At 35.3% G+C, this 26,620-nt stretch overlaps 1 protein-coding gene across 6 annotated transcripts in view; it reads right to left on the bottom strand.

The window, feature by feature from the left end:
- Positions 1-8,983: 8,983 nt before the first annotated feature.
- Positions 8,984-26,620, bottom strand: part of AP3S1 (adaptor related protein complex 3 subunit sigma 1) — a 78,720-nt gene continuing 61,083 nt past the window's right edge. For 4 of the 6 annotated variants that reach the window (XM_074382409.1, XM_010339646.3, XM_003920680.4 and 1 more), the window contains 2 exons: positions 19,838-19,945; positions 8,984-9,597 (listed from right to left, as the gene is read on the bottom strand). In XM_074382409.1, the coding sequence (XP_074238510.1) occupies positions 9,469-9,597; positions 19,838-19,945 (237 nt within the window). In that variant the 3' untranslated portion in view covers positions 8,984-9,468. Of the gene's footprint in view, positions 9,598-16,024; positions 16,066-19,837; positions 19,946-26,620 lie in introns of all 6 variants that reach the window. The other 2 variants (XM_039468812.2, XM_010339651.3) reach the window with 1 other exon arrangement.

Below are 26,620 nucleotides of genomic sequence, written 5' to 3' on the forward strand. Positions count from 1 at the left end.
CACTCCCTTTCTACAGCCTTCCACTCCTGAAAGCCTTTTACTTCCTTATATAAGCCAATTCATTCCAGCTCCTGTACTCTTGCTCACCTAATGCCAGGTGATCTAATATATGACCAGCCCCAAAACAAGTATGGTGATTTAGCTTTTCAGTTATTTTTTATATTCACTTGATGAAAGTGGATTAAATTAGGGGGAAAGGTTACGACAAAATTGTTTCTATTCGGTTGCAAATTCTGGAATTCCTGCATTGAAAACTTTGATGATCATCAAACCAGAGATAGGAATAGCAGCATCCTCCCCACTCTGCAAATGGAAATTAAATCCCTGGATTTTTAATATTCCTGGCTGACTGTTAATATACAGGGAACTCTCATGGATAGTGTACATTCTTTATAAATTAATAAATCCTCTATTGAGGATACTTTCATCTTTGTAGGTGCAGCCCACAGAATACAATAAATCATTTCATTTTTATTTGTAATGTGATCTTTATTGAGCAATAAATCCTTTGTTTATAAGTCAGAAGTTTATTGAATAAAAAGGAAATGTCTTAATAGTAAGTACTTGTATCATCATGGCATAAATAAACTTTGAAGTTTCACATTAAGAACTTTGTTCTACTATATTTAGTGGTACTAAAAAGTAATGGAGGGATCTACAAAGCAGACAAGCTTTAGGAGAACATTTTAAGGTTTGGAGAATAAATTTTTAAATTTAAATTTAACAGAAGACGGAATTCTTTGGAATTTTTTACTTGGGGTGAATAAAAGCAAGCATGCAAGTGTTAGGTCAAAAGGCACGGGCGTCTACTCTTGGAGAGTAAGCACTATCGCTTTACAGGCCATTCAGAGATAAGCCTTGTGGCTAAGCATTGTATAAACTTGACCTTGGCTCACAGATTTCAGATGCCATACTTTACTCTTCCCTTCTCAAAAGAATAACTGACTAAGCTGTTAGGAATGACTAACACCATTTTTCCTGTTTATTTACCCTATTGGGTCATATTATCTTAAGGAACACTGGATAACTGTGTGTGATGCCGGTGACTCCTTGACCATCAGTGGAACACAGTCAGTCTGAACTTGCATGCATGCCACATGAATGTTCCTGATCCCCATATGCAGCTGTGACACTGGTCACAGCAGCATGTCATTTCTAATAAGCCTGTATGTGATTATAATACAGAACATATAGTCATAACACAGAGCAGGTCACTTAACTTAGTTTGTGCCTGCTGCCCTTTGTAGTCAACTCCTTCCCCTATTTCCAACCTTTGATAACCCCTGTTCTTCATCCCTACAGTTTTATCTTCCCCAGAATGTCATCTAAAAGGACTCATACAGTATGCAGCCTTTGGGGTCTGGTTTATTTCAGTTAGGAAAAATGCATATGAGATTCCTCCATGTTGTTGGATAAAATCACTTAATGTTCATATTCATATACTATATCTGCATAGTTTGGATTTGGCTCTGGTGAATCCCTTGAATGCTGATATTAGTAACAAATTGCTGTGAACTTAGGGGCTTAAAACAATTCCCATTATTACCTCAAAGTTTCCACGGGTCTGGAATCCATCCTCTGTTCAAGGTCTCACCAAGTTGCAACCAATGTTGGCCAGGGCTGCAATCTCATCTGAGGCTCATGACCCTCTTCTAAGCTCACTGGTTGTTGGCAGAATTCAGTTCCTTGCAGCTATAGGACCAAAGTCTCTGTTTTCTTGCTGGCTGTCGGCTGAGCATCTCTCTCAGCTCCTCAGCTATCTCAGGCTGCTGTTTCCTGCCATGTGGCCCATGCTACAACATAGATATTTGCTTCTCTGAGGTTAGCATAAGCATGTCTCTCTTGCTTCAAATTTCTTCCTGCCACAAATGCCTGGACCATACCCTCTTTTCAAAATATTGTGTGATTAGACCAGATCCACCCAGGAAAATATTCCTCTTTGTTAATTCAAAGTCAGCTGAGTAGGAACCTTAATTACATCTACAAAAATCACTTTAACTTTGCCACATAATGTAATCCAGTCACAGAAGTAAAGTTGCATCATATTCCCACATCTTGCCCACACAAAGGGGAGGGGATTATTCAGGGTTTGTACACCAGGATGCAGGGATTTGGGGGACTATCTTAAAAATCCTATGTATCATAATACCCTATTCCTTCCTACCAATTTAAGTGCGTCTTAAAATCTCTCTTGCATGCCACTTCTTTACAAAGCCTTTCAATGCTCATTTTCATAGCTAACAAAATTGAGGCTCAGAGAGTATATGCAATCTGATGACAATGACACCACCAATTAACAGCAGAGCCAATACCCCAAGTTATTTCACTTCTCTAGGCCTCACTTTCTGCATAGCAAAGGGAGGAGTTCAATGTGAAAATTTCTCAGGTATCTCTAGCTCTAACAGCTACAGATCCAAGTGGGATGGCTCCATTCTGTTCAGCTTTCATCTTATTCACATATTGTCATATCAAGTAAAATTGTGTGTGAACATTTTCAAGAGCTTCAGAAAAGAAGCTTGAACACCAACGATTTAGCCTAGCCTCATCTTACAGATTAGAAACATATAGACCTTTCTTATTCGACACGTCCAATTATGGAAAGTGAGATGAAAGTTTAATTGAGGGATTGATATGAGTAGGTACATAGAACAACGGGCTTCTTACACAAGTAGAGCACATACTAGGTGTCAAGATGTTCATGTCTTAATTCTTGGAACTCGTAAGTGTTCCTTAATGCTAAAAGGTACTTGGCAAAAGTGATTCAGCTAAGGATATTTGGATGGGGAGATTACCCTGGGTTACCCTGGGGGGGTTTTATGTAATCACAAGGGTCCCTGTAAGAGGGAGGCAGAAGATCAGAGAAAAAGAAGGTAATATGAAGAGAAGCAGAGAGAGATTTGAAGATACTATACTCCTGTTTTAGAAGATGGAGAAAGGGGCCATAAGCCAGTGAATGTAAGGAATACAGCTCTAGTAACTGGAAAAGATAAGGAAAACATTCTCCACTGGAGCCTCCAGGAATCAGCCCTTCATTTTGTCTTTAGTGCAGTGAAACTGATTTTAGATTTCTGACCTCCTGCGAGAAAATAAACTTGTCTGGTTTCAAGCTGCTAAACTGTAATATGTTACAGCAATAGGACACTGATACATTAGGCATTAGGAGAGACGTGTATGTCCAGGGGATATATTAAAATAGAACAGGGATTCTCAAACTTTTTTGACTGCAACTTTTGATAAGGAATACATTTTATGTCAATATCCATTATTGTCAGAGGCATGTGAACCAGAGTAACTCCACCTTAAGTAGGAGCTGGTTAAAATGAGGCTGAAACCTACTGGACTGCATTCCCAGATGGTAAAGGCATTCTAAGTCATAGGATGAGATAGGAGGTCAGCACAAATACAGGTCATAGAGACCTTACTGATGAAACAGGTTGTAGTAAAGGAGTTGGCCAAGACCCACCAAAACCAAAATGGCTACTAGAGTGATCTCTGGTCATCCTGATTGCTATACCCGCACCAGCACCATGACAGCTTACAAATGCCATGGCAACATCAGGAAGTTACCCAATATGGTCTAAAAAGGGGAGGTATGAATAATCCACCCCTAATAACCATAAAATGGGCAACCAGCAGCCCTTGGGAATGCTCTGTCTATGGAGTAGCCATTCTACTATTCCTTTACTTCTTAATAAACTTGTTTTCACTTTGTACTACAGACTTGCCCTGAATTCATTCTTGCACAAGATCCAAGAACCCTCTCTTGGTGTCTGGATTGGGATCCCTTTCTGGTAACAATATGAATAAACACAGTTGTGCACACACACAGGCTAAAAAGTTTTGCAAATCAGTATTATTCCACACAATGTATGGATATTTTCTGTATTATTTTATTCTATTCCATTATTTCATTTTTTAAAAAATGAAATATTGGAATAGTGGGTTAGGACCCACTAAATAGATTTCAAAATCCCTGAATGAGTATCTAATACTGGCATTCAAGGAAGACAGTAGACCCTGAGAAGTATAGACTGGGATCCAACTGCAAGGGGCTTTAAATGTCAGCCTCTCCACCTCATATGATAAATGCCTCTTAGAAGCTCATAGTTGGTGCCCTGCCATTATGGCTCTAACAAAGTACAGACTATATACCAAGTGTTTCCCTAAAACTCTTAATTCTCTCTTTCAGATGTTCTCAACTGAGGGTGGCTTTGCAGCCCAGAGGATATTGGGCAGTGTCTGAAGATATTTTTGCTGTTACAACTTGTGGGGGGCTGTTATTGGCATCTAGTCAGTAGAAACCAGGGATGCTACTACTAATCATCCTGCAATGCACAGGAGAACCCCCACAACTGGATGAATTATCCAGCCCTAAATGTCAGCAGTGCAGAGGTGGGAGACCCCTCTCTGGCTCGGTCTTCTCTCAGTTAGCTGTGTCCAGCAGTAGTTCAATCTCTTCTGAAATCCTTCCCCAGCTGTGTCCTTCCTGTGCTCCAAAACTATGCCTTTCCTAACTGGTATAAAACATCACAAGCTCTTATGAATTAGGATTGTGATAAGTGATGCCTGCATTAAAAAAAGTTTATTATACAGTGAAACTTAAGTGGTGATTATGGATAGGTGCAAAAGATCATCTTGGCACACAGTGGCCTATTCCAGGTTGCCACTCTCAGTCAAATAAACAACCCCAACTGCAAATTGTTTCAAATCTCCAGAATTGCAGGGTAGCTAATTTCTGTCATCTAAAAATCCACTTTAGTAGATTTTACTGCAATCATATTTAAAGTACGTTTAAAGATCATTTGAACAGGGCACAGGTAATACTGGTCCAGTGAAAACTGAAAATAAAATGATTTCTATATTATAAAGCTATTTAAGAGCTCTTTTCACTCAAAAAATAATTTTCTCAGTGTTTCTACTCGTATATGGTCCATTGTAGGACACTAGAAAGCAGCTTAAAGGTAGAAGGAACAGTCAGTAACCAGCTTCTGTTTCTTCTACAAATAACTAGCATAAAATATACCACGTTTGGGAAATGATATCTAATTAAAACCAACATGGTACAACTTTCTCTGGGAGGCCCAGGCCACATTCACAGGGCCAGCTCATTGGGGTGGGGTTGGGTGGTTAGTGTCAAAGGATGAAATATGAAAATAATCTAGGTTAGCCTCCATATTGGGGAGAGAGGTCTTTGAAAAACAAATGTAACATGTATTGCTAATAATTCCAGAATAAAGGTTTTTAGGTTTGTGTATAGTATCTCTTCTAGTTTCATTGAGACATGAAAGAACCTATAAAAATAAACTCCAGGAAGTGGAAGATAAACTACAAAGGGAGTTTTAAACATGATAATTAGAACCTCTGCCCCTTCAAACTAAAATAGCTTTACTGTGGAAAATACTCTGATCTTAGTTTCTGTGTTGCAATATGCAGTCTCATCCCAACCCTAAGGAAGACTGGAGTGGTGGTGAGGAAAGGTCTTAGCACACCAAAATTTGGGAGCTTGAATAGTTAAGAACCATGTCAGAAAGAGAAGGTTCCAGATGAGCACGTTCCAAGGAACAAACACTTGAAAGTGAAAAACTATTTACTAACCAGTGACTCGATCCTTCTGTATTTGCATGGTCTTCCTGTGAAACAAAGCCACGTAAGTTGGAAAAAAAAAAAAAAGCCACCGTTTTATGAAATGCTGAACTTCTTTGTATTTGGCACTGTGCTAAGCACTCTATATGGAACAGATCATATAATCATCACGATAATTCTATCAGGTAAGTAACACTGGCATTCCAACTTACAGATGAGAAAACAGGCTTACAGAGATTATTTGGTTTAATTAAAAGACCAAACTAGGGTTGGTCCCTGGGAATCAATGGCAACTTCGAAACTATGCCCAATAATTCCCAATACGTTGGGTTTTCCATTTCCCAGTGCACAATTACCAAGTAAGTTCCTTTGGGGGAAGCACTGGGAAAATAATTAGCTTACGCATTTGCAGTGGCATTACAGGGTCCTTCCTCCTGGAGATTCAGCGTTTCTGTCAATCAGTGAGTTCTGGATCTGAGAACTGGCTCAGAACCAGAAACTGGATAAGGGTTCATGACTTTTTATTGCAGTGGCTGCTCTCAGCCTCCTGATGATCTGTTCTTGATTTCTTTTGGTTGCACAGATTAGGCAATGCCCTCACTGGCTGCCCATCTATCTTACATCTACTGAAGCCGTGTTTCATTAAACATTTGTATATCAAACTGCAGACTATAACCCTTGGCTGACACCGTGACCCTGCAATTCATTAAGATAACTTACCCACTTTGCTCCTGGCAGTGAAGAGCACACAATCTGACCCCTGTTATTTCAGGACCCCACCATCGCTATTAGTATCAAGGCACCCAGTTCTGTAACACTTCCTACCTTCAGACCAGGCCTCCAGAGGACAGCCAGTTCTGAGTTGAATGATGCTGATGCCCCTTTAAACAGCACATTCTTTATTGCTTTGGTAAACAGAGTCACCTCTGGGCCTTGCTGCCTTACACAGTATATTCACTCTAGCACACATACTCTGAGCCTTTTGATTCCTTGGCTGCCTTGGTATTTCTAGTTATAGTTCACTTAGCTGGGCCAAGCTAAGTGGCTCCAGCTTTCCCCAAGCTTCCCAAAATTACCCTAGCCACAGGTTAGCACTGTCTTCCCACAGTGTTACATCTTTTGTCATTGGAAAGTACTTAAATACAAATAATCTCTCATTCAACTTTATGTTCCTTCCCCCTTGACCCAGAACCCTCAGGATCCAGGCCCACATATACTCTTTCAGCTCCTCCAGGTTTGTTTTGGCAAAGTTCTGCAGCCAAACTTAAGCCCTGGGCCTGCTCCTCAGCCTTTCCTGTCTTCCAGCTGCATGAGATGAGAGTTTTCATATGCTGCCAAGGAGCCCCTGTAGCCTTCATACATAGCCTTAATTGGTGATTAATTGCCGTCAGCATTTCTCTTTACAGTGATTGCCCAGAGAAGCATCCAATTCCATGCTCTTTATAAATTACTACTTCCCTTGGACTTCTCAAATTCTGAAACATTGTTCCTATCAGGGCATTCCCAGTATCCCATCCCAGTTCTTCACCAGTGAAATTTTCCACAATTACATTGCGACAGCATGCAAATGGTTTTACTGCCACCAGTAACACAGTCCTCCATTGCCAGCCTGCCAATGCCGATCCAGCTCCAAAATGTCATTTTAGAATCTGCTTCTTCAGACCATTCTTGGCAATAACCGCTTTGATGAGTTTCCCCGAAAAACAGATTGAGGTGGATTTGTGTGCTCATTTACTATCGTATGCCACAGGATCAAAGTCTGTGAGTCTGAAGGAAGTAGAACAGGGCAGAGGTGGAGTTAAATAGCAGTACAGTCACAACAAAGGCCTCAGCTGATCCCATGGGTAGCACTGGAGCTGCTGGAATGGTCTTTCAGAGCTGTTCTGCCTTAGCCAGAGGGGTCAAGCTTTAGCACTTGGATGCAGGACGTCCTTGGTGAGGAGCCATGGCTTCGGGTGAAGCAGTTCTCTCCAGCTGGTGGCAGTTCTCGGAGAGCAACTCAGCTGAGCGCTCACTACCAGCAGCTGAAGAATTGAGTGCTTCAGTCTTGACAGATGTGCATCAGAGCATCCACTACAGGTGCCAACACACTTTCTCCTCAGCTTATCGCACATTTCACATACCCAGCCTCAGAAGAAAAAATATCACCAACACTATGATTACTGAAAACAACTTACTTTTCATGGGTGTAGAGGGCAGGTCTTTAATGGTGTATTGTCAAGTGTTTTAGAGTTATGTGAAATAGTTCCCCTCTGGATCATTATGCCATAACTCATTACATAGTTCAATACATTTGCTCTGCTTTCAATTTTTAGAGGGTACATTTTCAAAATTTAAATTATATTTTACTAAGTATGTAAAATATTTACATGGTTCCAAAACAACGTACATTCAGACAAGACTAGATTCTATCCCCAACCTTCTGTCCTGTTTCTTCCCTCTCATACATTTTAAAAAATAAGTACAGTTGGCCAGGCGTGGTGGCTCATGCCCACAGTCCCAGCACTTTAGGAGGCTGAGGTGGGTAGATTGCTTTAAGCTTAGGAATTCGAGATCAGTCTGGGCAACAAGGCGAAATCCCATCTCTACAAAAAATACAAAAATTAGCTGGGCATGGTGGCATGTGCCTGTAGTCCCAGCTACTCAGAAGGCTAAGGTGGAAGAATTGCTAGAGCCTGGGAGGTAGAGGCTGCAGTGAACTGAGATCATGCTAATGCACTCCAGCCTGAGTGACAGAGTGAGAACCTCCCCCACAAAAAAGTACAGAAGGCAAAGCTTAAAGCTATTTGTATAAAAAGGACTTTACATTTTCTCAATATACATTTTTTTTTTTTTTTTTTTTTTGAGATGGAGTTTTACTCTTTTTGCCCAGGCTGGAGCACAATGGCATGATCTCAGCTGACAGCGACCTCCACCTCCTGGGTTCAAACGATTCTCCTGCGTCAGCTTCCTGAGTAGCTGGGACTATAGGCATGCACTACAACGCCTGGCTAATTTTGTATTTTTAGTAGAGACGAGGTTTCTCCATGTTGGTCAGGCTGGTCTCAAACTCTGACCTCAGGTGATCCGCCCACCTTGTCCTCTCAAAGTGCTGGGATTACAGGTGTGAGCCACCACGCCTAGCCTCAATATACATTTTAGAAAGATTGTCACCTGTTACTCCAGATCTCATCTTGCACAATGTTATGAGATAGACTGCTCTTCATTTGTGAAATAACTGAGTTTTAGAATAATTATACTGAGTTCCTGAATATTAAAAACATGAGTATAAAATAAATCGACATTTACACCTGCTTAACAGTGATAAAATATACTTTTATTTACTTTGTTGGGTCAGAGGGTTGTAAAAAAAATTATTGCTAAAGTAGATATCAGGCAAACAGAAAGGTGCTTTAGAAGTCCAGTTACCTTGGAGTTTATTTAAACTAAGAGAAAAAAGTCATAATGTTTTCATGCAATACATACTTGGTTCTTTAAATAACAATTGTGTGACAAATAGCAGAAGAAATTAAGGAATGCTGCACTTGTGATCCATACAAAACACCAACATTTTAGGTTGTACATAATTAAAGAAATACCTGAAACACTTTTTAAAACACTGTAGTAGCCAATACATAGAGGCATGCCGTAGGTGGACACAGGAATGCAGTTTAGAAAAGAAAAAAAAAATCACATAGGAACTACTCAATTTCTTTAAAATCACTGAGCAAGAAAAGCAACATTGAACTTTCATAACGATTTTACACAACTTCTGTACAGTACCTTGACTTAAATCCAAGAGCAAAAGTTAAAGACTCTCCTCCTCTATTTTTGGTAAACAACTGCATGGTAAACTTAGATGACTTTTCCCCCTGGATTTTACCTGGGAGTAGCCTTTAAAAATTTTTATTTAAAAGAGGGCAGGTTTGGCACTTTTATACTGATGTCACCAATGTTAATATTTCTTGGGATCTCAGGAAGATTCATATTCTTTACAGCTGATACAGCACGGGCTGGAGCTCCCGCTAAGCCAGCCTGTATATAGAAGCAAATAAAAGAAAAAGAAAATGTACAACTCAGGTGTAGCTCATCATAAAACACTTACAATGGAAGACAATGATAAAAGATTTTCATATAACAAGCTTAGAGACCAGATGGTAGTTTGAATTGGTATGGAATGGTTACTTTGAAATACTAATTTATAAAGAGAAAACAGTGACACATTAGAAAATACAGTGAATACATGCAATGGTAACAATGTAAATATTTAAATACAAATTAATGTGCACTACCACACAATATTCACATGATAAACCCTAAATCTTCACCTATATCTTGATTTAACTGACATATAGCATGAAGCATGATTTACATTAGTTTCCTTAATAAAGATCTCTTGAAACGATGATAGATTTTCTTTTGCGTTTAAAATGGCATTTATTATCAATATGTGCTGTGAAATAAAAATTTCAAGTAATAGATCATGCTTGTTTAATTTCTTTACTTAGGGATAAACCCTTAAAACAATTTAAAACAATAAAATTAGTTTTTAAAATTGTGAGGGCTCTTTTAAACTTTTCTAAGAAAGTTCTAGAACATTCAAAAAATAGGCTTTTAAGTAAAGCCTCAATCCAAAGATAGTTATGCCTAAAGATGAAACTACACAAAGAGGATCATTCCAGCCCTTTGATGCATTAATAAAAATATAATGATTAAAAATGTTTTATCGTACAGCGTAGATTCAGCAACATATACTCAGCTTACAGTGCACAAATTTAGAGAAAGAAAAGCATAAATGCAAGAGGTAGTAAATATAAATAAATGAATTCTAAAATTTTCAGTAAGTACCACTAGTACATAATATTTGGCCTTCTTGTTAGTAGGAACATTTATAATTTGTGAAATAATTTTAAAAGAAAATATGCTTAAAAATAAAAGAAAATTGCATATATATCATTTTTCTCACCTACATTAACAGCCTTCATATTTAAGGTTTAATTTATATACCAATTAGATTTCATTAATTTTTATTTAGGCTATATAATAAAACAAAGCCAACAAAGACACTGAGTTTTGGGGCATCATTTTGTATAAAAATGGACAAGCAACAAAAACAAATCTTCCACTTTGATTAGATTATATATAAGGCAATGTCCATAAAATTAGAAACACTAGCTTTAAGGTCCCTTTTCATAACTTTAGTTTTCTTTTCTTATGTAATCCTACCTTTGTTAACTAAAATAAAAATAATAATAAAGCTGTTACCTGAGAAAAATCTTGACTGATACAAAATAGGCCAGTGTAAACTATTTGCTAAATAAAGGATACAAACATTGTTAAGCAATGAAATAAAATCCATGGATTATCAATTCAGAATTGGAAATAATAGAAAAATTAGAATAGTATTAATAGTAAGTATATTCTACACAGGCAACGATAAGGGTGATACAAATGAAGAACTCCCTACCCAATTAATACTAAGTAGGGCTGGAGAATTTAATTTTTATAATTTAATGGATATTAGTCATTCTTGGTGTACAACTAAAAATGTGATTGACCTCTATACTTATACCTACCTGAAGCAATAAAGTTTTTATCCCCCCATCTCTGCTGCTACTCTAAAAGATGTTGGAGATACCACTAAATAATAATTAAGGTAGCATGTATCATATTCAAAAGGGTCTTTAATTTGATCATTTCAAGTTAAAAGTCTAGCTACCAAAATTTAAGCTGTGTTAGGATCAAAGAAGAATCCAATTCAAAGAGATTTACCATCTTTTGGCTTTCTTTTACCAGGAAGTGTTATCTGCTAAGGAAGAAAACTTTACAAAATTGCAGACATTCTGGAGATAGTATCATTTTTTAGATTGGAGGATTCTGTAATTTTTCTAGTTAAAAGATCAATTTGCCACTATCTTTACTTCAAAATTTCTATAAAAAAGACAAATGATTAATTGACTATAGAAAAGTATTGACAAAATATTTGATTATAAATATTTTAAAAGGCATGAATTATTAAATGATTTTATTATTGTAAGAGAAACTGTATGTGTCTGTGTGTGTATAGCTGTGTATTGGACACTACGGTTTACACCTATATTTAGTAAACATAATTTTTTAGTATTAAATGTTAATAAAGCTCTCTTTTCCATAATATCCTGTACTATGAACAGCTAAACTAAAGCAAAAAAAAAAAAAGAAAAGGGTTAAAAAACTTTTCCTTTCATTAGACCGAGTTGTATCTTTGGTGTCGACTGTTGGCTGCTAACGAGAACACATAAAATCAATATAGCAATTGATTTAAACAGCATATTTGTGCTTAGTATGTAAAATCAAAAGGAGTTTCTAAGTACAACAAACTACAATTCTTCTAAACATAAGCAGCAAGCCATAGACATGCAAAGGATGGGAACTATTTAGAACACGCAAATGAATTAGGAGAATCAAATTATTTCTCAAGCATGTTCAGTACTTTTGTGTAGTATGACATAAAGAGAAATGGTAGGAAAATTTAAAATTGTAATATGTACTTTAAGTTTTAATTAAACTAACATTTTAAAAAGAAATTATATTATTCAAAATATAAAATGTGAAGAAAATATGATAAGGACTATTGATCAATAAGTAGATGCTTAAACTAGCTAGCAGTGTTTATATATAAAAATTTAGAGCTAAAAAAAGACTTTATGTCACTCAGTCAACACCAGAATGGCTATAAAACAAATTTAATTTTCAGACTTTCATGAAAACAATGTCTGAAACATTTTTTATTAAAACATAAAATGTAAAGTAAATTTTCATTAGAAAATTAGTTTACTGACACAGAGGTATGAAGCAATTTTCATCTTGGTTAAGATTTCTTTTTTCCAGTAAGATACACTCAAAGCAACAAAATAACTTTTACTACTAACACTTAACTTTTCAATGCTAAAACTTACAGAAATTAAGTCTACCTGACTTGTTAGCAGTATAGCAGTCCCCCTTATTTGCGGTTTTGCTTTCCATGGTTTCATTTACCCATGGTCAAATATGAAATGTGGTCTGAAAATAGGTGGGTACAGTACAGTATTGTGATAGAGGGAGGCCACATCCACATAATCTTTTTTTTTTTTTTTTTTAAGAGACAGGGTCTCACTCTGTCCCTGAGGCTGGAGTGAGTGATGTGACCATGGCTCACTGCAGCCTTGAACTCCTAGGCTCAAGTGATCTTCTCACCTGTCTCCTGAATAGCTAGAACTACAAGTGTGTCACACGTGGCCCAGCTAATGTAAAAAATATAAATATCTTTTTGTAGAGATGGGGTCTCACTGTGTTGCCCAGACTGGCTCAAACTCCTGGCCTCAAGTGATTTTCCTGCCTTGGCCCCTTAAAGTATTGGGATCATAGGTGTGAACCAGCATACCTGGCCTCACACAACTTGTATTACATTATACTGCTCTAACTGTTCTATTTATTAGTTGTTAAACTCTTACTGTACCTATTTTATAAATTAAATTTTATTGTATGTATATATGTATAGGAAAAAACATAGCATATATAAGGTTCAGTGGTATCTACAGTTTCAGGCATCCACTGGGGGTTTTAGGATGTATCCCCCACAGATAGGGGGATTACTGTAAATACATTTTTAAATGTAAAAATAAGGTATTTCTGACAGAATAACATAGTTCTTAAAGATTTAAGACTATATAGTTGACACATAGCAGAAATAAAGAATGAAATTCTACTGGAGAAATAACTTGTTTCCATCTATGTTATACTTGAGCACAACCATGGCAGGTAAACTGCAGCGACTACACCAATAAAAACAAATATGTGAATCCAAAGCTGTTAAGAGTATGAATTGGATGAAAGAATGAAGTACAGTATATAAAAGAATGATCATGTTTTCTCTCCCATGAGATTAAATAAATTAACAGAATTAAGAGAAAGAAAACAAAATGAAGTCTGCAGGTATACCAAAATGAGGCCAAACAGATAGAAGACTTATACAGACATACTCCTGGAAATTTCAAGCACTTGAAGAATCACAAAGATAGTAATGGATGGATATGATTTGTTTTTGGTTTTGTTTTTAAATTGCCAGACCCAAAAATAAACAAAATATGTGCAAGCAAAACTGAAAAAGCAGCATTACTAAAATATATTTCAAAGACCCTGATAGCTCCCTTTTCCTCATGCAATAAACGATCAACTTTCTTGAGGGAAAAGGAAAGTAGTAATCTTGTTATTTATTTCATCTAAGACATAAAATACCATCCTACCATCTTAAAATATATTTTTTCAAGTTTACAGCATAATAAGATGGTAGTTGGAACAATTTGTACATATTAAAACCTTTACCCACCCTTCCTGCTGGAAGTTGCTATATGCACATTCATAATTTTGACCTAACAGCAAAGTGAAAGAACACCAACATTAATAAACACAATATTAAATGGTTTCAGACTCAAAATCATTAACAAAATAATGGCAGATTTTGAAAGCATGTTTTTGAGCAAAAAAGAAAATGTCAACAGTTTTAAAAATTTCTCAATATGAGGTAGAATAACTTTTAATCTGGGGCTATATAATAAGCTTGTTCTTTGCTTTAATGGCAGTGCTTTAATACTGCAATTATAAACAGATTTAGATATGCTCATAACAATTCTCTGATGAGGAAGAGCTATGGCATTTTACAGTTTTAACAAAATTAGAATGTTCAAACATTCAAAAACCTTCCAAATTATTATTTTGTACAGATTATCTTCAATTATACCTTTAATTTCAAACACGGGATTTGCCTGCATGAAAAAAAAGAGAGCAGACCAATGACTTTCATGGATTTATTATTACTAGTTTTGACCATTACAAGTGACCTCAAGGATTCTCACCATAGTTTTGTAGAAGTACAAAACAAATGTGTATATCAATGTAGAGAGGCAGAACCAACCCATGAGCTGAGCCTCCAACATCTGTATCTTATAGCCACTTTTCTTATTCTCTACTCTTTGGAAACAGAAACCTGATTTTTTTTTTTAAAGGTCAATTACCAGTTTTAGTAATGAAAGTTAACAGACCTAAGTGATTAGTGGTTCTTTGCTGGAAAATAGCAGTTTAACATAAGTTATAGACTGTAACACAGAAACTGGCAATAATTTTGACCAATGCTGCGAATGAGACTACTATGTATTCTCTATATGAGGGACAAAATAACATAAGTAGAGGGACCAAAAATGATACCCCAGTTTTGTGATATAGCCCACAATCTCAAAGTAAGATACTATAAAGCCACCCATATGTTGCTACTTCTCAAACACATCCAGAGAATATAGTTAAAATTTAGTGGCTAAAAGGCAATGCTTTGTGATATTATGACAATAATCAATTCTTAGTGATGTTTTTCTAGTAAGTTTATACATTTTTTTTCCTCTCAATAAATTACTTTTATTTCGAAATTTTCAATCAGAGATACAAACATTTCTTTTCCTGACATGGTTTTATACAAAAGAGTTGCTTATCACTAAGTACATGGAACTTTTAGAAAAGCAATTCACACAGTTAATTTATGGTGTGAAAAAATGTACAGCAAATATCAGAAGAAAAATTAGTTTTGTAAAACCAGAGGTCTATTAAAAACATTTCAAATATTTGCTAGTACACTTTGCAAAAATATTCAGGGTTTTTGTTCAATACTAACTAAAACATTAACATATTTTTATTGATTTTGATTATAACATGTTTGGAAGTCAGAAGGTTTCCTACAGTGAACACTCACTGTATTTTGGTCAATATATTTAATTCAGTTTTTCAAGCATTTAAGTCAAGTTTTACAAGATTTCTAAACTTACTTTCTGTTGGCCACTGTTAATATGCACCTGCAGGTCAAAACTGTAAAAGCAATTGTTAAGACTTTGGAACTGAAAACCATTTGAGGGGAAAAAGTACTATTTAACAGTCACTATTCTAAGCCCTTGCTGCTTCCCATTTTGTATGCAAAACTCTAAAGATTCAGCTTTTGGTTTTTAAATTCACAGCTTCCAAAACCCAGCAGGCAATTTTATGTTAGAATCCTAATTTAGAGATGGAGAAAAACAAATCTGTGAGAGTTAAATTAAGATTGGTTCTGCCATATGATGCTCAAAATAAATTTTACGTTTTTATATACAAATTAAATTGTCATTTCTATAAATGCAATTTGTCAGTTAGATGACAATGTTTAAAATAAATTTAAACTTTCCTTTTACAATGCAGGCAGACAAAACAGAACAAACATGACATCAATGATATACTAGTAAAATACACTAAGTCCAATAAAAGATGAAGAAACTACAAGTAGAAACTAGAATGGAAAATAGGCTACAGGGACTATATGGGTTTACTAACACAAAGAATTTTTGAGTCTGGCCTAAATAATTAATTGCCTTTGACATCATTTTGCTTTCCCTTTGTTATAGTACATTTTTCTCAAAGTCAGCAATACCTTGTCTACCTGTCCTGTCTGGGAGACTGAAAGATAAAGGTCTGTAAGAGAGAAGAATGGAAAGAGCTAGAAAGATCAGGATGTTCGGGGAAAAAAAAGAGGACTGACTTTCAAAAAGTAGTCACTAAATTCAGACCCATTTATCCGTCTTAAGAATAATATGAAATACATAAAAGCTAACAAATCTCCCCAACCCCACCCCTCGACCTCCACCCCCAGGGAGTCCTTTTATTCTTAGGCAGGTTCCTGAGTCCCTCTTACACTTCACGCCCAGTCCCATCAACCTCCCAGCTTAAACCCTCCTCTCCCAATATTCCAATGTTATAGTAAACCATTTTTCTATCAAAACAGAATAGATGAAAATACATTCAGAGTATATCTTTGCTTCTCTCTTTAAGGATCTGAGAGAGCTTTGCTTCTACCTGTCTAGTTATTGGGAATTAAACTGGTTCACTTTTTTCCATTACCAGAAATGTACTAACTTTATATCAACATAATAAAAGCTTTGATTTCTGACAAAGGTTATATTTAAAAAGCTGTGTCTTAACTATACCCAGACTGATTTCAAAGATAAATGATGTTCCTAAAATATTTCTCATATGATTTTTAAAAATACTGATAATCACTTATTTAATCAATCAAGACATTCTTGATTTTAAACAAGTCTTTTTTGTGTGTGTTTGTTTTTGAGACGGAGTCTCGCTCTGTCACCCAGGCTAGAGTGCAGTGGCACAATCTTGGATCACCGCAACCTCCACCTCTTGGATTCTGGCAATTCTCCTGCCTCAGCCTCCAGAGTAACTAAGATTACAGGCAAGTGGCACCACGCCTGGCTAATATTTTTGTATTTTTAGTAGAGACAGGGTTTCACCATGTTTGCCAGGCTGGTCTTGAATTCTGACCTTGGATGATCTGCCTGCTTTGGCCTCCCAAAGTGCTGGGATTACAGGCATGAACCACTGCGCCCAGCCAAACAAGTTTTTCTTTAAGTTTGTGCTTATATAGTACATTTTAACTGAAATTTAGTAAGAAGATTAGTAAAAGTTTATACTTTGCTTTCAAGTAATTTTGGATTATTCTGCAGAGTAGTCTCTCTGGTAAATTTAACCAATTAAAGGAACATGGAGATGAAACATATGAAAGCTTTTGACATTTCAATGTGTCTGGAATAAAGCTAGTAGCCTTTCAAACGTACTTAAAATATACAAAAGTTACTGAAAAATTAGTCAACATAATTTTCAGTACTGTTTTAGAAAGATGATCAGGACTAAAAGGGCTTACTTTGACTTGAAATCTGATTTCATAACTAAAATATTAGCGGTTTACATGTAGAAAAAATGTGTAATTTTGTGGTTTATCTCCAATCAGATTTAAAACATACTTTCTTGTAAAAGACAAAAAAAGAAAAACTGATTTGGTATCAGATAACAACTAATTATGTATGATGCAAGATGATCAGGGAATGAATAATAGAAAGTCATCACCAGTATTCTAAACCATTTTAAATAGCATTATTTCTGTGAATGGATTTTAAGTTATAGTATTCTTATAACTATTTCCATTGAAATGTAAATTCTACATTTTACTGTTCTTTATAGAGAAGAAAAATTGTCTCATTAACAAAGTTTTATTTGAGAATCAGAAAGCAAATATCCATTATGCAATCATTTTTTTTGGTCAATATAGCACATTAATCCATTTATGCCAGAGGTTGCAAGTTTTTGGTGAAAAATCAGACCTTGGCAATGAACTTGAGCGATAGGCTATAAATAATTCCTACAAGCTTAGTGTTCCAATAATGGAACACTAGGCATAAATGTGTTAAGTAGCAAAATAAAAAGAAGAACCACCAGCAATGAAAAGGAGTTAAGTACCTGGAAAGGTGAAAATTCCAGAGAAGTGGTCAATATTTTTTATAGATGATTATACAGAGTTTACAAATTACTAGATACTCTATTCATTATACCAGTTATTAAAGGATTGCATCACTGTTTGTCCCTTGGCATTTAAAATCTATAACCATACAGTTTTGCAAAGCAATGTTTAACAAATGACACACATTTTAAAACTTTAGAAGCAATAGCTCAGGGTTTATAGTAATCTTTTCTATACTAAATAATGCATTGCAAGTCAGTTATACTAAATAAAATTATGAGTCTTTTTCCTTATCCTAAAACAAAATTTTCTCTATTAACCTAATTTATATTTTCCACTTTCAGAAACCAATATTTTAAATATTGGCTATAGGACAAACAAAATATATAGTTACTTAAGAGAGTCTTAGTTTACATTACCATTATAAATTTCTCCTTTGGGAAACCAACAGGAATGGCAAATTGAGATAAAGAAAAATGCAAGACTATTTTAAATTTAAAAAAGTACACTGGCAAGTGTTTTTATAAGAAAGCTTCAACTGTTTCTAGATTTCAGATTTATTCTTCATCCTGCACTTCCTTCAATTCAAATTGGCATAGAATTGAGTTAAACTGATCCTTTAAAATGCCAACAAGATAAATTTTTCAGAACTTGCCTGCTGTATATTAATGCCAGTGTATTTTTAATACCTTGATGCTTTCATAGTAATATTTACTTTAAATCAACTAAACATCTGAGCTTAACACTAATAATTATAAATAAAATGTGTTTTTTTCCAATCTGAGTTATGGCTGTAAATAAAAAATGTAAAAATATCCTCAAACAAGCTGAGTGGTGAATGAGATATCAAAACTATTGATCTTTTTTTTTTTTGAGATGAAGTTTTACCCTGTTGCCCAGGCTGGAGTGCATGATCCTGGCTCACTGCAACCTCTGCCTCCAGGGTTCAAGCAATTCTCTTGCCTCAGCCTCCTGAGTAGCTGGGATTACAGGGGCGCCCCATAGGCCTGGATAACTGTTTTTTTCTTTTCTTTTTTTTTTTAAGACAGGGTTTCACCATGTTGGCCAGGCTAATCTCGAACTCCTGATCTTAAGTGATAAAACTACTGATCTTTCTAAACCTCTGTTAGGGTAATAAACAACTAAAATAATGTGAACCTGGGTGGCTCAGCTACAGCACCTGCTACTGATATTCAACCTAGTGCTTAAGCAAAGAGTCACTAAAATTCTGAAGTAGGGTTTTATACAATGCTAAAGTGCTGGTTGTTCCTTATTTATCCAATCTAAGGTTGAATCTAACAGCAGAAAGCCAAGTATAACAAACTGCTCTTAGAGAATGCAATAAAAACCATGAATATATATGTATTAATGTCTAAAATATGTGACTTAACTAGTCAGTGATCTTAGGGAAAGATCTAGAATTAAAATATTAATGTACTGAATTTCTTTTTTGAATGTGAACTCAGACATGCTAGGCATTTATTTATAACTTGAAATATTACTTCCTTATAAGAATCCCATTTCCTGTCCTTTCTCTTTTCAGAAGTAGTTTTGTAACACAAAATTTATATATCTTTAAAATATCAGTTCTAAGACTTCCTTGATAATTACTGACTACAGTTTTACAAAGCAAATATTAGATTCCATTGCTCAGATAATTCTTTTAAGCAATAAGGTTTGGAATTGTGCTTATTACCCAAGGCAGCTATATGATTGTGGCTAAAAAAAGAATACAGAAATCTGTTTGGTAGATAATAGTCACAGAATATTTAGCATAGTAATGTGTGCATATTCCATTTTTTTTTTTTAAAACCTGAATAAGTATAACGGCTGAACCTAAAGGGTGATACTGAAGGACAAACAGTGAAAGCTACAAATCATGCGTAAGTTGTCATCATGCTGAGAACCTTCCTTAATTATAGCATTTTCCATTCTTACCTCAGATTTTTCCAGCTTATTTTGTGCATCAATTTGTGTAACAATCTCATTCATGTTTGTCTCCAATACCATTCCCCCCATCACCATTTCTGCGAGAATATTGTGAACCTAAAGGGAAAAAAGAATATATACTCAAAGAAAATTCACTAAAAAAAGTTTTATGATTTCACTTTTTGTTTCAAATACCACTTTGTCTATTTTAAAAGTATAAGTGATAAAACAACTTGGAGTATGGGCGCATATTCTACTTTCATCACTACTGTGAAGCTGTAGGCAGTTATATAACCTCCTTAAGCCTGAGCTTAATGAGATATAAAACAAAAATAATAGTACCACCTTCATAGAACTGTTGAAAGGAATAAACAAGGTAATCCAATGCAGTGTTCAAAACAAAATAAATGACTAGTAAATATTAACTACCATTATTATTATTATGTCAAGTTTAATACTAAGATATAATCTACATGGGCCTTTTATGTCAGATTCTTAGCCAACAATTATTAGGTTGTTATTTTATACTCATGGTACTTAATGAAGCAATGTAGTATGGTACTTCTAACAGGTTCTAGATTGGAAAAAAGTAAATTTTTTAAAAATTGTGGGTACTTTAATATTGCTTTTATCCCCAAATCCTCTACACATGTAATACTCAGATTTCTTCTCATAAATATATGATATCTTCTGTTGGGGAGTAAAAATATAACTTAATGTCTTTTCATAAGATGTTACTGGATCAAAAAATCAACAATTCAGAGCTGAATTACATTTCACAGAAGAATCTACTCTGCTATAATTTTTTTAAAATAATGTGGTAACGTTAGAAATGGAGACTGTAAAATTAGATAAGTATGAACATTGACTCTATCATTTATTAGTTGTAGCCCTTCAGTTACCTCAAGCTCTTTGAGTCTGTTACCTTATTTATGAAATAGAGACAGAAATAATATAGGCAACTCATAGGATTACCATTAAGAATTAAACAAATAATTCAGGTAAGTGCTTACCTTAGAACTACTAAGTATTATAAGGTAATTAATTTTTTTCAACAAACTCTTTTTAGAAGTTAAATATATATTATTCAATTTAAATTTCTTGTAAGATTTCATGCAAATTTATTCATAATTTAAAAAATATCCTTGGAGGCCAATGGTATGGTGGCTCACATCTGTAATCCCAACACTTTGGGGGGCTGCGGTGGACAGATCACTTTGAGCTTAGGAGTTCAAGACCAGGCTGGGCAATACTGCAAAACCCTGTCTCTAAAACAATGCAGAAAATTAGCCAGGCATAGTGCTTCACGCCTGTACTTCCAGCTACTTGGGAGGCTGAGGCAGTAGGACTACCTGAGCCCAGGAAGTGGAGGTTACAGTGAGCCAAAATCACATCACTGCACTCCAGTCTAGGTAATATAAGATCCTGTCTCAAAACACACATGCATACACACACACAGACACACAGACACACACACACACACATCATTATTTACTATTTTTCATTTGGAAACATGGATACCTCATGCACAAATTTTGAAGAAAAATTTATATATTTAAAAAAAAAACCCACAATATAGGCACATGACTAAAAGCTCATAAAGAAACTTATGTATGAGTAATAGTCTCTATCACACTCTGCATCTGTTATGAGGTCCCTTTATCCAAAGCTAATCAGTTAGCTGTATCTTAGGTATCCTAGAATACTTGCTGTGCACACACTTGTTATAGTGTGTATATGCATATCTAATTTACACAAATGAGAACTTACTATATAAATTATTTTTCACAGTTGTGCAAGAAAATAGAGAATTAGAGGCAGGAAGGAATGAGAAATTAAGTTAGGAAAATCACAAAAGAGACTAGTACCTAATATACATATGACAATGATAAATGAAACTTTGGTAAGAGCAAACAAACAAAATTATAAAAATTTAAAATGGTGAATTGACATTATTATTAGACAAATATTTTTATAATGGGAACTCTCACTGAGTTCCGTCAGAAAAGCAAGTTGCAAATATGAAAAACAAGAAAGCCAGAATAAATTCTAAAAACAAGAAAGCCAGTATTGTATCAGACTATGAGGTATTAAGAATTTGTCAATGATTTTTAACATACATATCAAGATCTAGAAACAGCTGTGTTTATATACATCTATTTCTCAGCTCAGTTCACTAAGAACCAGGAGCCATGTCACCCCAGTAACAATGAGCAAACACAGTGCCCAAATCATCATTTCTAAACATCATTCACCACTAAAAGAAGCCAGGGTTCCTCGGAGAAATGGCTGACTTGAAGGCTGGTGCAGAAAATATATATAATGCTCTTCACTGAAGGCCAAGAAACAACGAGCAGCTTCATAATTACAAACACCTCTAGACTGTGGTTACTATATATTATCTCCAACTAAAAGGAATCTGGACTCCTAGAAAAGAATGGCTGCCAACATGTTTGTAACAGGAAATGAATAAAATGAGTTTGGAACATCTAGCTTGACCACAACACAAGACAGCTACCAAAGTCTATGATGGGGGTAGGTCAGGTCAAATGAACTTGGAAAAGACAATCTGAAGGAGTTCCCACTGGCCAAAGATGGGCAACTTGAACAGAAAAGAAAATAATATCTGAAATTAAGACAAATCAAATATACTAAAATTTTTATGTCATAGGATACAAAAAAATGATCTTTTTTGGTGGATATAAGAAAAGCAAACAGTTATGAAAATTGGTAAATATAAAGAAAATTACTCTAGAATTTATCCGGCCATTCCTATATAAACTGTGTTTTTTATTTAAACCCATCTCTATCTTCAATGAATTATTTAATTCAACTTACTTTTAGCATACTGAATATTATTTCTACCTTTAATTATACTTTCTCTTTTCTCCCAATATTTGTTAGTTTGATCTAATTTTATTACACTATTCTCTTCCTTTTAAATATGAGACTCTACTGTGCTTTTACTTCCCATTAATCTCTCTCCCTCTTAAATGACTTTATTATTATTTATAAAACAAATATCAAGCCTTTCTAGACCACTGAGAGACCTTGTTTTCCTACTAAAATGCTTTAATTATTCTTCATTCTTTTTTTCTCCCAACTGGATAAGACCCTCCAAATATTTGTATAATACATGTTAAATGTATCCTTCAAAGTCTCTTTTCTTCTTGTTTTCTACCTTTCATTCTTATGCTTTGAGATTAATTCCTGCATTTGATCTTCTACTTTAATTTAAGCCTCAGTTACAACCACTTTCTTTATAAAACTTTTCAGTCTGACACTTTTCAAGCCCAAGAAGACTTTTCCAAATCTTAAGTATTTTTAAAATCATTTTAAAATTTCAAATGAAGCCAGGTGGTGGCTCACACCTATAATCCCAATGCTTTGGGAGGCCAAGGCAGGAGGATTAGTTGAGGCCAGAGGTTCAAGACCAGCCTGGACAACAAAGCAAAACGCCACCCATACCAAATAAATAATTTTAAAAATATAAAATTTTAAGTGTTACTCTATCTTCTCCAATAGTTCTTTTTCGTGGAACATATATTCTGATTGTTCAATCTGCTCCTCATCTCTCTTGTTCAGATGGCAGTACTTTTTTCTATTGACTTACTGTGCTCAGGTCTGGGTTTCAAGATGCTATTAATGGCTAGACTCCTTCATTTGGTTAAAGTAAAAGGAGTCTCATTCTGTGCCTGTGATTTAAGACCAGCCTGTCAATATCCACAAAAGGGACCAAGTTGGAGGAAACCACACTGCTCTTAAGTCTTCATTTTCCCAGCCTCAGGGGTAGAAAAGGCACTTGGACCTCCAATCAAATCTCTATCCTAATCATTTGTGGAGGCAAGTGGTGGGATGCAGAGAGAACAACAGAGTATATTAATAGCTGTAATTATCAAAGTCATACATCCTCCAACTAAGCCCTGCACAGAATCTTTAGCTTTCTCATTTTGCCCTGGATTTTGATGCTTTTTTCCAATAGGGGCAACAATATGGGGCCGCACAATCAGAGCCACACTATACAGGAACTGGGCAGATAACTCAGCAGCTCCTCCCAACAAACCCACAATAAACATGTAGCTAAGAAACGAACTGAATTATTTATATTTTAGGATTTTAGGGGTAAAAACTACAGCATAACAGCTGTATGCGATAAAGGGTCTGACTCCATTTTTAATGCTTGTCTGCTCATAGCCTTCAAGTCCTACTAGTCCCCCTTCCTCTACTGCCCCACATCTGGGCAAGCTGTTAAGAAAGTCTGGGTGCTTCTTCCTTTACAATAGTGGAAAGTTTAGATAACCTAAGACCTGGCCCACATGCAGAAATCCTCACCCCATCCCCACCATCTAACTACCATAAAACACAAGCCAGGTGCTGTTCTCTGCTTTCTCCAGAAAGCCTCGTTATGTGAGTAATAAACCTTTTCCTGTCCTCTTGGGGCACCTGTGGCATTGTTAGTCTCTACATCCAAACCAATTGTGAGCAGGGAAGGGTCTGTCCCACTACTTCAAGGTGACTAACTAGCCTATGTAATTGATACAGCTATTAGCACATAAAGATTTTTAAAAAGAAACTGGTAACAACCACAATAATGTTTTGACAGTGGTTTACAGGTTGGGCAGTTGGCCACATGGAAACTGTTATATTGGATAGAAAGTTAGTGATCCATGTTTGCAGTGGCAAAATATTTGGTAAAACTATCATCTGCGATATTTTGAAAAGCAGATGAATTTACCCAATGAAAGCTTTTTTTTTTTCTCTCTGACATAGAAACTAATCATGTTCTGGATGGTGGCAGCTTTGTCATCATGGATCCCAAAATGACAGCATGTGGAATATGAAAAACATACTGCGTGAATGGGAAATAACTCTTTTTTGTTTTAGGAGGCTAATGTTTTCATATTTGCTACTGCAGCATAACCTAGCTTTACATACATTACATCCTGACTGATAACAAAAGGGGTATTCTCTATACTTTTTTTTCATCTACTCAATTGTGGCCCAGAAGGAGTCTGAGGGTTGTGTGCAAACCTCTCTGTGTCTGCCTTTAAGAAAGTATGAACTGAGCCAGTCAGAACAGGTCTACTGTTACAAAGCCCAGAGCTGCTTACAAGCTGAAATTTTAAAAAATATGTGTATTTTTTAAAGTTGAAAATAATCCTACTCTCATCAAAGGGCTGAAAGCAAAGTTAGCATTTTGGATAATAGAAAGGAAATACCTATTTGATCTCTGACTCTTTGTATCCTAAAACTTTTGTCTCATTGTTTTGAAAAACTAAAACATCTAGCCCAGAGCAAAGAGAGAGAGTAATTTTGGCAGCTTCTAAAATACTAATATGGTGTTGTGTAAAATAAACAGAAATACATGTTGTATGATCCCATCTTTATTGTTTTAAAGATGTATTTGTTTCTGTACATATTTGTACCAAAAATTAAGAACTATGCATATTCTAAAATGTTAACAGTAAGCAATCTCTGGAATAGGGATGATTTTCACTTATTTTTCTCATCTGTATTTTCTGATTTTTCTAAAATGAATGCATACTAATGTGAAATAGAAGTTTTAAAAATATTTTTTGTCATGTATGGGAGTTGTAGATGAGTACAGCTTAATTTCCTTAAAAGCTTTTATTTTCTTTCTCTAGTAAAAAAAAATATATATATACATATATATGAACCTTACTCTTACCACATTTCACAAGAGTCCTCAATTTTCTTAAAAGACGGTAAATGTATTTCTATAAACTTATGATGACCTCTCAGCAGTCATTTTAAAACACAGCTTTCTAAAAATTTTAATCATGTACCAAAACATAATTTCTTTTTTTGAGATAGGGTCTCATTGTATCATGCAGGCTGAAGTTCAGTGGCACAATCATAAAGCCTCAACCTCCCCAGGCTCAGGTGATCCTCCCACTTCAGCCTCCCTAGCAGCTAGGAGGCTAATTTTTGTATTTTTTGTAGAGACCAAATTTTGCCATGTTGCCCATGATGGCCTCAAACTCCTGGGCTCTAGCAATCCTCTGGCCTCAGCCTCCCAAAGTGCTGGCATTATAAACATGAGCATCTGCACCTAGTCTTCAAAACATAATTTTGAATACTGTGAACCCTAATGACTAAAAATAACAAGAGTCTTTGAACGTGTGAATAGGCATTAGACATAGTTATTAGAGAAAAACAGTAGAACACTAAAAACAGACTCCTAAAACTATCATGTTTAAGTACTCTGCCCAAAGTGAATTTATAAAATCAAATCACTTAGTAAATGAGACATATGATCTAGAATATTGACTAATGAGAAAAGTAATTTTTTTTGACATTCACAAATAATGAAATGCATTCCTTGTATTTTGACTGTGATGTTGGTGACATGTCCTATACACACTTGTCAAAACTTAAGTTTTGTAAGCTTAAAACTGTTGAATATTAATGCCTGTAAGTTACGCCTCAATAAAACCAATTTGTAAAAATCACAATGGATTTTTTTTTGCCAAAATTTTCAGACTATCTTATTCAGTGGTTGAAGCACTCACAAACAATCTCTTAGATTATACAAACTTAATACAGAAAAAAATCTGCACATAGTCAAAGTGGAATCTCTTCCTCCTAAGTTTCACATCACAATCTACCAATACTGGTAGAAATCTGTCACTCTTCCTTTCTCTCACCTTCAGCTTTCAACAAGCCTTCAAGTCCTATCAGTTCTACCTTCTTCCAAACATCATCTCATCCTAGTGTCTTAATCATTTCTTTGGGGACTACTGCAATAAACTCTTAATTGATTTCCCTGTG

This window comes from Saimiri boliviensis, chromosome 1, assembly GCF_048565385.1.
Source record: "Saimiri boliviensis isolate mSaiBol1 chromosome 1, mSaiBol1.pri, whole genome shotgun sequence".
Classification (NCBI taxonomy): Eukaryota; Metazoa; Chordata; class Mammalia; order Primates; family Cebidae; genus Saimiri; species Saimiri boliviensis.